We start from the raw sequence: 14,350 nt of genomic DNA, 5'->3' as shown, positions 1-14,350 counted from the left end.
TCAAAAACTCTGGACTGTTGTACTCCACTTTCTCAGAACTAACAGTGGTTCAAGTGGCATTAGCTATTAACGTAAACCTGTTGGTAACCTGAACCTCCCCTACAGTAGCACCCTCCTACTCACAAACATGTGGCATTTTAGGCTGGTGTATATTTAGCCTGAACTATTCACATTGATATATGAAGGTCATGTTTTAACAGGCTGAGGGCCACTGCTGGTTGGTGAGAAACATACACCAGATATTGCACGTCAGTCCCTGGTCACTTGACGTTTGTGTCCCTTCACACGTCCCAATTGGTAGTATATACTGTGTCTCTGGTGCAGTTGTACCCTTGTGATGAGAGACACTATCCCCTCACAAAACTGGACCACATAAGATATAGTAGTGGTATGGTAGTGGTAAACTATGGTATTGTATAAACAGCCTGCCTGGTTGTTGCTTTTCTACTGCACTGGAGCTGAAAATTACATTTAGGATAAGAGAAACAATACTGTTTGTTCCAACCATTATCATAATGTGCTTACTTGCTGCTTATTACATTTACATAACTCTTCATAAGATTCCTGAGGACTGCTGCATGGGTTAGGGGAGATTAAAAATGTCAGTTAGGTGGATTAAGGATCTAGATTTTTGTTTAATAACTAAAGGAAAAAACACATTTCTTGGGTAGGGAAACGATCATGCAAGTACAATGGAAAAAGAAAGGAGGAAGGAATAAATTATTTAAAGAGTAAATTAATGTTAGGAAGGTGAGGAGGAAGGAGGCAGTCACTGATGCAAAAGGAGGGGTAAATGAAACAACATGATGATTAACGTACCCGTGCATTGTCAGAAAACGCCCCAAACCTGACAGACTGTTGTTGTGGAGTTTCATTCTATGTGGAGTAGAGAAATTAACTGTTTTATATCAGCAAATTAACCATACACGAGCAGGAGAGAAAAATACTTATTGAGTTAAGTTGACTATGTTGTTGAACATTCCATGAAAACAGAATTCTTGGTCTTATTGACAGTAGAATGTGTTTTGGAACTTGGTTCCAACCTTGCGACCCATACATTCTACATCTCAAACAGAGTCTTCCCAACTCTGTATGTATAACTATAACTCTGATGAGGAAGGGCTATTAATTCCTTCACATCAAGCCCACTCTACAGGCTGGCCTACTGGATCAGAAGGCCAAGGGTCGCACTGTGAGAGGGATGTTTACATATGACATCATCATGCGAAGGGAGAGACGCTCTTTGGGTACTTACTGTTCTGAGAGAGAGAAAGAGCACACAGATGAGAGGCAGCTGAGCTGCTGCTGTCAGCCACAGTAGATGCACACACAGACAGACACACACATGCAGAGATGGATATAAGGAGAAAGCCCTCTCTCTAAGGCAGAGTGGTTCTGACCACATCTCTAGCAGTGAGAGCAGGGGCACCACTTTGCATACTGACAATAGAGCAACAGTACAAAGCAACAAGTCAGCTCTTGTCCGGTCAGCTTTTGCCCAGCACACCATTCAGAATGTACTGAACCGTGTGAATATTGCACCTACACTACTGCTGCTCACCTTGTAAGAGAAGGAGTTTTTGGGGGAGTTAGACGGCTGTTTGCTGTGGACGAGATTCTTTAAATAGCCACAGATGTCTTCGGCCTGGCTGACAGGGTCGTCTGTGATTGGACAGATGTAGTAGTCGTCCTCGTCGCTATCGTAAGCGTTGCTAAGAGATGGGGCCCGTTGATCAGGGGTCCTCTGTTGCAGTGGGTTACGCTGGGCACTGCCCACCTCGTCCATACTGAACATCAGTTCATCCTCCATGTTGACTGGTAGGGGTCTGTGTGATGAGTACTGGGATGGGTTAACACAAGAAAAAAATACACACACACAAAGATGTGAATATTAATGTACACACAGAGACAAACCGACAGATGGCTGCTTTTGAGTCAATGACAATCTAGCTAAGTGTGTTTAACTGTGTTCAATCAATCACAAATACAACAATGAAATTGTCCCATGTGGAAGATAGTATTACTTTGCATACAGGAACAATTTTGAAAATAACAATATTACAACTATTTTATAACTAAATTATATTTATTACTACAGGCATTACCATTTTAAAAAATGCAGCAGAACTGTAGGACTGCTCGGTCAGGGTTTACTCAATCACACCTGTCAATTCCATGTCTATCTACGGACTGCAGTTCCTACAAGGTACACCTCCACGCGAAACGTTCATTAGCATTTTACTACATGCCACGCCCACATTTCAATCATTTTGGATAATGGTATAATTAGGGGTACAGCAACATCTTCCATCTTTAGATTGAGGTATGTTTTCCCCAAAATATCCCGAGCCGCTTCAGAATAAAAAAACGGTACCACCATAATACATAACTCTAAATACACACCAACCACCTCTGTAGCCAAAATGTCAATATTTACAGGCCTACTTATTTTCTGCAACACAGGCACTCCTGACATTCTTAGCAAGCAAGTGCCAGCTAGGCCTTTTAACTTGACTACTGGAGACAATTGACTTCAGGAAAAGAGAAGCTATCAGCTGATAGCGAATGATGAGGTCTATCTACTAGCTAGTTATGCTTGTTTGTTCGGCTGCCTCTTAAAAAAAAAAAATCAAATTGCCCTCTTCTCTGTCCATAAGTGAAAGACAAACATGACAGATACATCTGAAATGTAGGCAAATAGCCACTTAAGCAATAAGGCCTGAGGGGGTGTGGTATATGGCCAACATACCACGGCTAAGGGCTGTTCTTATGCACGACGCAACGCTACAGCCCTTAGCCGTGGAAAATTGGCCATATACCACAAACCCCTGAGGTGCCTTATTGCTATTATAAACTGGTTACCAACTAGTTAGAGCAGTAAAAATAAATGTTTTGTCATACGTGTGGTATATGGCTGTCAGCCAATCAGCATTCAGGGCTCGAACCCCCCAGTTAATACTGCTGACATGGGGCGGGGAATATTCATTGGTTCAAGAGTTTACGAAATTAGCTAATTTGATTTGCAATTCGATACATTTAAAATTAAAACATTGAAAATAAACAAAACAAATTTACTCAAAAGTTATTCATAAATTTAAATTAAAAATCCATGAGCTGTGAGGGCACTTATTTATAGGAGGGCAAAGGGGCCGATGCTCGGGCACAGGCCCGGCAGCTGTACATTCCAACCTGAAAGGTTAAAATGTATTTACTGCCTGCCTGAATCTCAGATCGGAACAGTTCTGGCTAACCCTTGTATCAAGGTGCCTGGCGAATTGAGGTGTTTCCCACTGGGCAGCTGTATCACGGTGCCAGTGTTGTGCCGAAAATCTCCCCTCTGCCAGAATTTCCCCCCCATTCGCGTTCTTCATTGCTGCGACTTGCTTACTAGTTGAGATTTCTGCTCTTCACTCCGTTGTCAGTTTAGCCAACATTTCACTGATCTTAGTAGCAGAAAGCCTTTTTTATTTGTGTCCTTCAAGGCAGCTGTCAATGATGACGTTAGGCTGCGTTTCATTTTTTTTTAATGGAGGTTTGATCGCAGGGGAGGCACTAGCAATGTCTGCAGTTTTCGGTTTAGCTATTTGTTTCAAGTGTATTAGTTTATAAATAAATCTGCCAAAATTCATAATCTCTCCCATGTCTTATTTGACTAGTAGTTGTTCTGAAATGTTTATCGCTTGCCTACATTTTACTCCCTCTGTGTTTAATATAACACACATACATTCATTATTAATTTAGGTTGCCTATCCTGACGTGAAGTTTGTTCTACAGAAAGTTAAGAACAACTACTAGTCGAATAAGACATGGGAGAGATGACGAATTTTGGCAAAGAGATGCAATTATAGACTAATACACTTGAAACAAATAGCCAAACCGAAAACTGCACATTAACCTCCCCTGCGATCAAACCGCCAGAAAAAAATATAATGAAATGCTGCCTAACGTGATCATTGACAGCTGCCTTGCCTTGAAGGGACACAAATAAAAAATGCTTTCTGCTACTAAGATCAGTGAAATGTAGGCTAAACTGACAACTGAGGGAAGAACAAAGATCTCAAATTGCAAGCAAGTCGAAGCGTGGAAGAATTGAGTGTGTGCGCGTTCACGCTAAGGGGGGGGATTTTGGCAGGTGGAGATTTTCGGCACAACGCCGGCAGTAGTTAACTTGGCCAAATATTTTCTTCCAAGTTTAAAAAAAAATAGCATAGCAGCCTGCACGGAAAGTCAGTTTTTCACAACATCGGTACAGTGTCATTCGCCCCCGCCTGTCGAGCACTGTTTTCCCGTAGTTCTGATAACGTTATGGCGTGAGAAGTTACGTTAGCTTGCTAGTGTAGCCAACCCAACTCTCGCGTGGCAGGTATTGATGTGCAGGCGATCGTCACGACACAAATCCCCACACGACACACCCCCAGTCTGCTGTACGCTGATAAGGGTCTAGTACGCTGATACTAGACCCTTCTCACCAATTCACCTGTTAACAATATTATTGTAAATACATTTGCTGCAGTGCAGTTACGTAACACATGTGTGCAAAGACAGACAGTACTGCTATTGCTTACCTAATCTAAACAACGGTGGACAGAGATTACTTGATGAAAATATGCATGCCCTGAAAATCCTCCACCAATTTCCTCTTCGTCTCCTGCGTTTTGTCTGTCTGGTGGTATTTGCAGTTTTCAGGTATTTTTGCTAGCTTGACAGCTGTTACTCCAGGTGCATACCAAATCAGAGGATCACTGCTGGACTGTGGTGGATTCTGGCCTGAGGAAATGGCCTGAGGATCCAGGGCGAGTCGCGCTTCTCTGTTTTGTCTGTTCCCTGGGCCACGTTCAGTTACCAAACGTTGTCGAACGTTGCAGATATAAATATATAGAAGAAAAAGACCAAGGAATCATGTTGCATCTATTCATGACATCTCTATCTGAACATTCCAAAACGTTTTTTTTTTTGTTGAACGCGCCCTTGGTCCACCCGTCCGCCACCGCGACTTGTACTCCCTGCACGTATCCTTGCAGTCTAGGACAGCCACAAAGTATTTCTGGCTACACCCCTTCTTGTGCAACTGGCAGTGAGCCAATATAAACTGCAAGTACTGTACACAAATACACAAGGTTATTTACTAAGATAAAATGTGTTTTATATTTGGTCTTCTCTCGTCAAAAGCTATTGACCCAAGCATATGACGGAAGATGGTACAGTATATTCTGAACAATGGAGAACGATCCACACCATAGTAATAAATCAATTTAAATCTTCAATAGCTCTTACACAAAGCGTGCCATGACTATGTTAATGATATATCCTGAATCGGGAGGGTTGACAAAAATCCACAACTTTTTGGGGGTGAAATGTGATTTTTTTTCTTTTTCCGGCTTTTAATCTTTTTGATTTTATAGTTCGACAGAGTGGGCGTGTCATAGATTTTATAGTTCGCCAGGGTGGGCGTGTCATAATATCCATAAAACCTAGCAGTAAAACACGGAAATCGTTATAATCGTTTTTCCGCCATTCATTTTTGACATCGTGAATTTTACAAACACTTCAAATGTTTCGTACACACACACTCACTAGGCTCCCAGAATAGGTTATATTACATACAAGCAGGAGCGACCCAATAGATTATATTACATACAAGCAGGGGCGACCCATCATTTTGAGCCCCACCTGTTTAGCTATATATATATATATCTATATAGATATAGATATATATATATGTCAAAAGATTGTACACACCTACTCATTCAAGGGTTTTTCTTTATTTTACTATTTTCTACATTGTAGAAAATAAAGTGAAGACATCAAAACTATGAAATAACACATATGGAATCATGTAGTTACCCAAAAAAGTGTTGAACAAATCAATATATATTTTATATTTGAGATTCTTCAGTAGCCACCCTTTGCCTTGATGACAGCTTTGCACACTCTTGGCATTCCCTGTAACGCACAGTGTTGAGATTGCCTGCAATGACAACAAGCTCAGTCCGATGATGCCGTGACACACTGCCCCAGACCATGATGGACCCTCCACCTCCAAATCGATTCCGCTCCAGAGTACAGGCCTCGGTGTAACGCTCATTCCTTCGACGATAAACACGAATCCGACCATCACCCCTGGTGAGACAAAACCGCGACTCGTCAGTGAAGAGCATTTTTCGCCAGTCCTGTCTGGTCCAGCGACGATGGGTTTGTGCCCATAGGCAACGTTGTTGCCGGTGATGTCTGGTGAGGACCTGCCTTACAACAGGCCTACAAGCCCTCAGTCCAGCCTCTCTCAGCCTATTTCGGACAGTCTGAGCACTGCTGGAGGGATTGTGCGTTCCTGGTGTAACTCGGGCAGTTGTGTTTGGATGTACTGATCCTGTCCAGGTGTTTTTACATGTGGTCTGCCACTGCGAGGACGATCAGCTGTCCATCCTGTCTCTCTGTAGCGCTGTCTTAGGCGTCTCACAGGACATTGCAATTTATTGCCCTGGCCACATCTGCAGTCCTCATGCCTCCTTGCAGCATGTCTAAGGCACGTTTACGCAGATGAGCAGGGACCCTTGGCATCTTTCTTTTGGTGTTTTTCAGAGTCAGTAGAAAGGCCTCTTTAGTGTCCTAAGTTTTCATAACTGTGACCTTAATTGCCTAGTGTCTGTAAGCTGTTAGTGTCTTAACGACCGTTCCACAGGTACATGTTCATTAATTGTTTATGGTTCATTAAACAAGCATGGGAAACAGTGTTTAAACCCTTTACAATGAAGATCTGTGAAGTTATTTGGATTTTTACGAATTAACTTTGAAAGACAGGGTCCTGAAAAAGGGACGTTTCTTTTTTTGCTGAGCTAATGTTTTTTGTTGCCTGTTTTGAATGTTATTTTGGCATTAATACGTGTCACATATCAGTAAGCAAACAATGTAAAACATGATAAAAAATAATCATTGAGTTAATAAAGTCACAAACAAACATGGTCTCTTTTTTGCTTTCTTGTGTAAGGCTGTTCCAAAATGCAGGCGTTTCAGCCTAACTCAGTGCTTTCTGTGGTTGTGGGGGAGCCAGCGGAAAATACGGAGCGTAGGGGTTGGTAATGTTTTCTAGTTGCGCCATGATTGGCTCAGTGTTTTCTCACTCATGGGGACACTACGTCACCGCAAAATCTAAAGGGAGAGCTAGAAAATTCAAGCCCCTTGGGTGCTACCATAGAGTTACATTAGAAGTGCCCATCCAAGAAGGCTCAAGGTCATTGGCCACAGACAAAATGACGTCAATATCTACAGTAGTTTTGATTGGACTGATGTCAACATCATACTTTCAAAATCTTAGCTAGCAAGCTAGCAGTCATCATGAATCAAGTAAACAATCTACTGGCAAATCCTTTTCAATCCTTGTCATTTGAAGTTAAATTAAAAAGATCAATTATAGATAAAATGTTTCGGTGCTCATCGGCCATTGGATATAAACATTACACAACAAGTTGGAAATTGCAAATTCAACAATGAGCAGTTTGGAAGGAATTAGTGGCTAACTGCAAGCATTGCAAAGCAATCACTAGCCTGCTATTCAGTGGAGTGGTTGTGTGGTCCAAGTCTGGGTTTAAGGGTCTCTTTTCCAAGCTTAAAAGGATAAACATTCAACATTGGCCATGCTGTCAATCCAGCATGACCTCTGCCGCGTTCAAAACAACTGGAAACTCGGAACTGGGAAATCTCAGACTTCAATGAGTTCAAGACAACTGGAAACTCTGAAAAAAACGAGCTCCAACTGGGAAAATTTTGAATGGTCATCCAACTCAGAATTCCAAGTCGGGAACTCAGGCCTCTTTCTAGAGCTCCAACCTGAAGATCACTAATGTCATAAGTTTCCAGTTGTATTGAAGCACCATAAATCCAGAGAATGACCAAGTTTGATGACAAAATTTTCCCACGAAGGACCGCCGTGCCACCTTCCTGTTCAAGTGAGAACAACAAGGTGACTCCAAAAATTGTATGCTGCTGCATAAATGAGGTAATATGCCAGGGAGATATGTATACTGTAGCTAAGACATTAACACTAAGTGTATGTTGTGTAGTAAGCTGTTAGTAGCCCATGTGCCTCACCCTATTAATTTGGTCCCTTTTCCCTTCATAACTTAGCATAGTGTTCTGACTTGGTGGTGCACATGTAGCCTATAGCCTGTTTTAGAGAAATGTCATCGTCGAATGTTTGTACATCTCAATTGTCAGTAGAAACCAAAACATTTTAAAGCAAGTCAGCCATATCAGCTATTTTTTTTTAAAGGCAGTAAATGAGGCTGAGTTAAGTGTTTTGCTGCCAGACAAGGCTCCGCTGACAGCCATGTGTAGTGGTTGTAAGGTTTTGGGACTGCTATGTTAGGACAGCTTTATGTAGGCCATCTGTCACGCCCTATCCTTAGTATTCTTTGTTTTCTTTATTATTTTAGTTAGGTCAGGGCGTGACATGGGGAATGTATGTGTTTTTGGATTGTCTAGGGGTTTGTATGTTAAATGGGTCAGTGTCTTGTCTAGGTGTTTGTATGTCTATGGCTGCCTAGATTGGTTCTCAATTAGAGGCAGCTGTGGTTCATTGTCTCTGATTGAGAGCCATATTTAAGGCAGCCATAGGCATTGGGTTTTGTGGGTAATTGTCTATGTAGAACGTTTGTAGCTTTTGTATTTGCACTTACGTTGGTAGCTTCACGGTCGTTTGTTGTTTTGTTTAGTTTGGTTATAAGTGTTCGTTTCGTGTTTCACTCGTCTCTAATAAAAGAGATGTATTTTTCACACGCTGCGCCTTGGTCCACTCATTATCCTCAAGACGATCGTGACAGAATTACCCACCAGAACGGGACCAAGCAGCGTGTCAAGCGGCAGCAGGAACATACACAGGATTTATGGCAATGGGAGCAGGATCTGGACTATACTACGTGGGAGGAGATCGACAGGTGGGCGATCGACCCAGGGCGAATGCCGGAGCCCGCCTGGGATTCTCTGGAACAGTGCGAGGAGGGATACCGGCGAATGGAGGCAGCACGACGACGCGGTAGGAAGCCTGTGAGTCAGCCCCAAAAAATTATTGGGGGGGGGTACAAGGGAGTGTGGCGAAGTCAGGTAGGGGACCTGCGCCAACTCCCCGAGCTTACCGTGGAGCGCGAAAGTACGGGCATACACCGTGTTATGCGGTAGAGCGCATGGTGTCTCCTGTACGTGTGCATAGCCCGGTGCGGGTTATTCCACCTCCCCGCACTGGCAGGGCTAGATTGAGTATTGAGCCGGATGTCATGAAGCCGGCCCAACGCATCTGGCCTCCAGTGCGTCTCCTCGGGCCGGCATACATGGCACCAGCCTTACGCATGGTGTCCCCGGTTCGCCTACACAGCCCAGTGCGGGTTATTCCACCTCCCCGCATTGGTCGGGCTACGGGGAGCATACAACCAGGTAAGGTTGGGCAGGCTCAGTGCTCAAGGGAGCCAGTACGCCTGCACGGGCCGGTATTTCCGGCGCCACCTCCCCGCCCCAGCCCAGTACCACCAGTGCCTACACCACGCACCAGGCTTCCAGTGTCTCCAGAGCCCTGTTCCTCCTCCAAGCACTCGCCCTATGGTGCGTGTCTCCAGCCCGGTACCACCAGTTCCGGCACCACGCACCAAGCCTCCTGTGCGTCTCCAGAGTCCTGTGCGTCCTGTTGCTGCTCCCCGCACTAGCCCTGAGATGCGTGTCCCCAGCCCGGTACCACCAGTGCCGGCACCACGCACTAGGCCTAATGTGCGTCTCCAGGGTCCAGTATGCCCTGTTCCTTCTCCCCGCACTAGCCTTCAGGTGCGTGTCCCCAGCCCGGTACCAACAGTTCCGGCACCACGCACCAAGCCTCCTGTGCGTCTCCAGAGCCCTGTACGCACTGATCCTTCTCCCCGCACTCGCCCTGAGGTGCGTGCCCTCAGCCCGGTACCACCAGTTCCGGTACCACGCACCAGGCCTATAGTGCGCCTTGAGAATTCAGTGTACCCTGTTCCTGCTCCCCGCACTTGCCTTGAGGTGCGTGTCTCCAGTCCGGTACCACCAGTTCCGGCACCACGCCCCAGGCCTACTGTGCGCCTCAGCAGGTCAGAGTCGGCCGTCTGCCCAACGCCGCCTGCACTGCTCGTCTGCCCAGAGCCGTCTGAGCTGCCTGCCTGCCCAGCGCCGTCTGAGCCATCCGTCTGCCCAGCGCCATCTGAGCCATCCGTCTGCCCAGCGCCATCTGAGCCATCCGTCTGTCCCGAGCTATTAGAGCCGCCCGTCTGTCCCGAGCCGTCAGAGCCGTTCGTCAGTCAGGATCTGCCAGAGCCGCCAACCAGCCAGGATCTTCCAGAGCCGCCAACCAGCCAGGATCTGCCAGAGCCGCCAACCAGCCAGGATCTGCCAGAGCCGCCAACCAGCCAGGATCTGCCAGAGCCGCCAGTCAGCCAGGATCTGCCAGAGCCGCCAGTCAGCCAGGATCTGCCAGAGCCGCCAGTCAGCCAGGATCTGCCAGAGCCGCCAGTCAGCCAGGATCTGCCAGAGCCGCCAGTCAGCCAGGATCTGCCAGAGCCGCCAGTCAGCCAGGATCTGCCAGAGCCGCCAGCCAGCCATGAGCAGCCAGAGCCGCCAGCCAGCCATGAGCAGCGAGCCGCCAGCCAGCCATGAGCAGCCAGAGCCGCCAGCCAGCCATGAGCAGCCAGAGCCGCCAGTCAGCCAGGATCTTCCAGAGCCGCCAGTCAGCCAGGATCTACCAGAGACACCAAAGCTGGTATTGACAATGGTGGAGTGGGGGTCACGTCCCGCACCCGAGCCGCCGCCATAGGAAGGCCCACCCCGGACCCTCCCCTTCTGTGTTAGGTTTTGCGGCCGGAGTCCGCACCTTTGGGGGGGGGGGTACTGTCACGCCCTGGCCTTAGTATTCTTTGTTTTCTTTATTATTTTAGTTAGGTCAGGGTGTGACATGGGGAATGTATGTGTTTTTGGATTGTCTAGGGGTTTGTATGTCTATGGCTGCCTAGATTGGTTCTCAATTAGAGGCAGCTGTGGTTCATTGTCTCTGATTCAGAGCCATATTTAAGGCAGCCATAGGCATTGGGTTTTGTGGGTAATTGTCTATGTAGAACGTTTGTAGCTTTTGTATTTGCACTTACGTTGGTAGCTTCACGGTCGTTTGTTGTTTTGTTTAGTTTGGTTATAAGTGTTCGTTTCGTGTTTCACTCGTCTCTAATAAAAGAGATGTATTTTTCACACGCTGCGCCTTGGTCCACTCATTATCCTCAAGACGATCGTGACACCATCACAGTTTGTGGGCACTGTTTGTCACAGTTATAGTCCAATTAATGCATTGTTTAGTGTTGTGTTGTGTAATGGCTTTGCTGGCATGCATATAAAAAAAAGACCTACCACTGACCAAATGTCTCTTTGTTTTCCAGTCTAACAGGAGTGCATCCTTCAGACCGTCCAGTGCATGGACATCTTAGGCCAGTGTGAGCTTGCCCCACCAAGATTTACATCCTAAAATCACCACTGCAAACAAGTTTTGTTCAAAGGAGCTAACTAAAGAAATGGGCACAGTGGGAATTTAAATCTGTGATGTTCAAATTATATCTTACCCCTGTGTCTTACTTGCTGAAGTCCCCAGTCATCCCTGCCTGTACATGACATTGTTGAAAAACAAGTGAACAAGATATAAAGATCATACAAACAATAGGCTCCTAGAATAGGTTATATTACATTCAAGTTTTGCTCAAAGCAGCCAACTAAAGTAATTTAGTTCATGTAAATTCAATCACAAAGGCTGGTCTGAATTCACATTGTATTTTATCATGGGTACATTGGGAATTTATATCTGGGATGTTTAAATTATGTCTTATCACCAGAGTGAGAGAGTACAGTACATCACCACCAGCAGATCACCCTGCTGAGGGTGTCGTTGATCATGCACTGCTTCTCGTGGGGTGAGTCTGATGTTCCGTATGTCACGCCTCATGTCTAAAACATGGGGAAAAGGGAACATAAAGTCAACATTTCGATGCATCTACAAATTCAATGTTTTACACAATATTGTATCATATTTGATGAGTTACTGACCTGTCCGTCCACAGGCTCGATGTGCTGTAGTCTCCAAATCAAAAATTGAATCAAATTCTGTTTGTCACATGCGCTGGGGTGGCCATTTGATGAATTGTTCAGCAGTCTTATGGCTTGGGGGTAGGAGCCTTTTGGACCTCGACTTGGCACTCTGGTACCGCTTGCCGTGCGTTAGCAAAGGGAACAGTCTATGACTTGGGTGACTGGAGTCTCTGACAATTTTTGGGCCTTCCTCCGACACCGCCTAGTATAACTGGACGCTTGTGCTCATTCACACTGGCCTAAGATGTCCATGCACCGGATGGTCTGAAGGATGCACTCCTGTTAGACTGGAAAACAAAGAGACATTTGGTCAGTGGTAGGTCTTTTTCAATGCTGTATCACCATCTTTATCTTGACAGAAAACGCATTGTTTATCATAACACAAACACAGCTTGGACAATGTGACAAGTGGTCCCTCAACACCCAATCTTAAATCATGGGAACCATACACAAACATACTCTGCAGATAAATATACACATGAATTGTATCACATTTGATGAGTTACTGACCTGTCTGTCCACAGGCTCGATCTGCTGTAGTCTCTACAACTGGACGCTTGCGCTCAGATCACACTGGTACAGGATGTCATCACACTGGCACAGGATATCCATGCACCGAATGGTCTGAGGGATGCACTGGTAGGTCTTTTTCAATGCTGTATCATCATCTTTATCTGGACAGAAAATGCATTGTTTATCATAACACAAACCCAACTTGGACAACGTGGCAAGTGGTCCCTCAACATGCCTTTGTTCTTGTTTCCCAATCAACAGTCTGAATCTTCATCTTCTGCCATGGTGGATGAGCTACCTTTTCTGGTAAAAATAGGGCCATTTCTCTTTCCCAACGGAAAATGGCAGCTGCAGACCCGACTGTTGTCATTGGGCTTCCGGTCCGCACATCTGAAAGACAAAAAAAAGTACATTTTACTAGCTAGCTAGGTTGATTACTAAAATGATAACATCTGTTTCTAAATACTATAATCAACAGACTTGACTATAGTAATTTTAAAATAGACTGGGCTTTGGTCTATCTGCAGATCTAAAATACTACTATGTGGATGGGACATTTCTGCTGGGATGGAGGAATTATCTGGAATGCTCAACTAGATGATCAGGACAGTCTAGGGTACCTTTTGCCGGAAGAGGTGAAGTATTGCAATGAGCTATATGGCTGTACTTATGATTCTAATGCTCAAGAGGAAAGTTAAACCCTCAGCCGTATGGTCACTGAGGAGGACCAACAGTGGTAGGGGGATATTCTGAAAGGGACTGACATGCAGAGATGGAGCATAAGGATTTTGGGCAATGCCCAGCAGAACACAATTTGTATTAGCCCGGGTAACATTCTGGTCCTACATCTGTGGAATGTGATGTTTGTAAAGGCAAAATTTCCCTGCATTGTCAGGCTAGTTTGGCACATTTTCTACTAGCCCAGTCTGAAAAGTATTAGCCTCGGGCTAGCTTAATTTCCATCCCTGCTGACATTTCTAACTGACTTCACAGGTCATTTGCTTAGTCATGTACAACAGATGCACTCTTGGAACAAAACTGTTTCTGTGTTTTGTATGGGGAAAACATTGAGCCCACAAATCCTTTGTGAGCTAGCTAGCCAACTTTAGCTAATGTAGCCAACTAGCCAATCAAGTGCCTTACTAGCTAGCCTACCAGGTGATATTTAGCTAGCTAGCTAGTTAACATTAGCTCACTGTTCGTGTAGTCAGATTTTTCAAAGTGGTGACATGCTAGCTAACCAACTATCCTTACCATTGGGCCGGTGTTGTGGCGAAAAGCTCCCACCTGCCAGAATTCTCCCCCTGCCCCCTTCGCATGAACACGCACGCACTCAATTATTCATTGCTGCGACTTGCTTGCCAGTTGAGATTTCTGACCACGTTAGTCTGCGTTTCATTTTATTTATTATGTCGGTTTGACCGCGGGGAGTTTGCAATCTAACCAGACACCTAGGTATTTGTAGTTGTCCACATATTCTAAGTCAGAACCGTCCAGAGTAGTGATGCTGGACGGGCGGGCAGGTGCGGGCAGCGATCGGTTGAAGAGCATGCATTTAGTTTTACTTGCATTTAAGAGCAGTTGGAGGCCATGGAAGGAGAGCTGTATGGCATTGAAGCTCATCTGGAGGTTAGTTAACACAGTGTCCAACGAAGGGCCAGAGGTATACAGAATGGTGTCGTCTGCGTAGAGGTGGATCAAAGAATCACCAGTACCAAGA

General features: G+C 45.3%; 1 protein-coding gene across 5 annotated transcripts in view; it reads right to left on the bottom strand.

Annotated features, from left to right (window-relative positions):
- LOC120029325 (eukaryotic elongation factor 2 kinase-like) overlaps positions 1 to 5,013 on the bottom strand; it is a 29,658-nt gene extending 24,645 nt beyond the window's left edge. For 2 of the 5 annotated variants that reach the window (XM_038974552.1, XM_038974555.1), the window contains exons 1-3: positions 4,566 to 5,013; positions 1,562 to 1,840; positions 820 to 876 (exon numbers count right to left, since the gene is read on the bottom strand). In XM_038974552.1, the coding sequence (XP_038830480.1) occupies positions 820 to 876; positions 1,562 to 1,810 (306 nt within the window). In that variant the 5' untranslated portion in view covers positions 1,811 to 1,840; positions 4,566 to 5,013. The remainder of the gene's footprint in view (positions 1 to 819; positions 877 to 1,561; positions 1,841 to 4,565) is intronic. The other 3 variants (XM_038974554.1, XM_038974556.1, XM_038974553.1) reach the window with 2 other exon arrangements.
- Between the last annotated feature and the right edge of the window lie 9,337 nt (positions 5,014 to 14,350).

Source organism: Salvelinus namaycush, chromosome 35 (assembly GCF_016432855.1).
Source record: "Salvelinus namaycush isolate Seneca chromosome 35, SaNama_1.0, whole genome shotgun sequence".
Lineage (NCBI taxonomy): Eukaryota > Metazoa > Chordata > Actinopteri > Salmoniformes > Salmonidae > Salvelinus > Salvelinus namaycush.
Note: the sequence above shows the minus strand (reverse complement) of the source record. Positions and strands in the feature narration are given on the sequence as shown.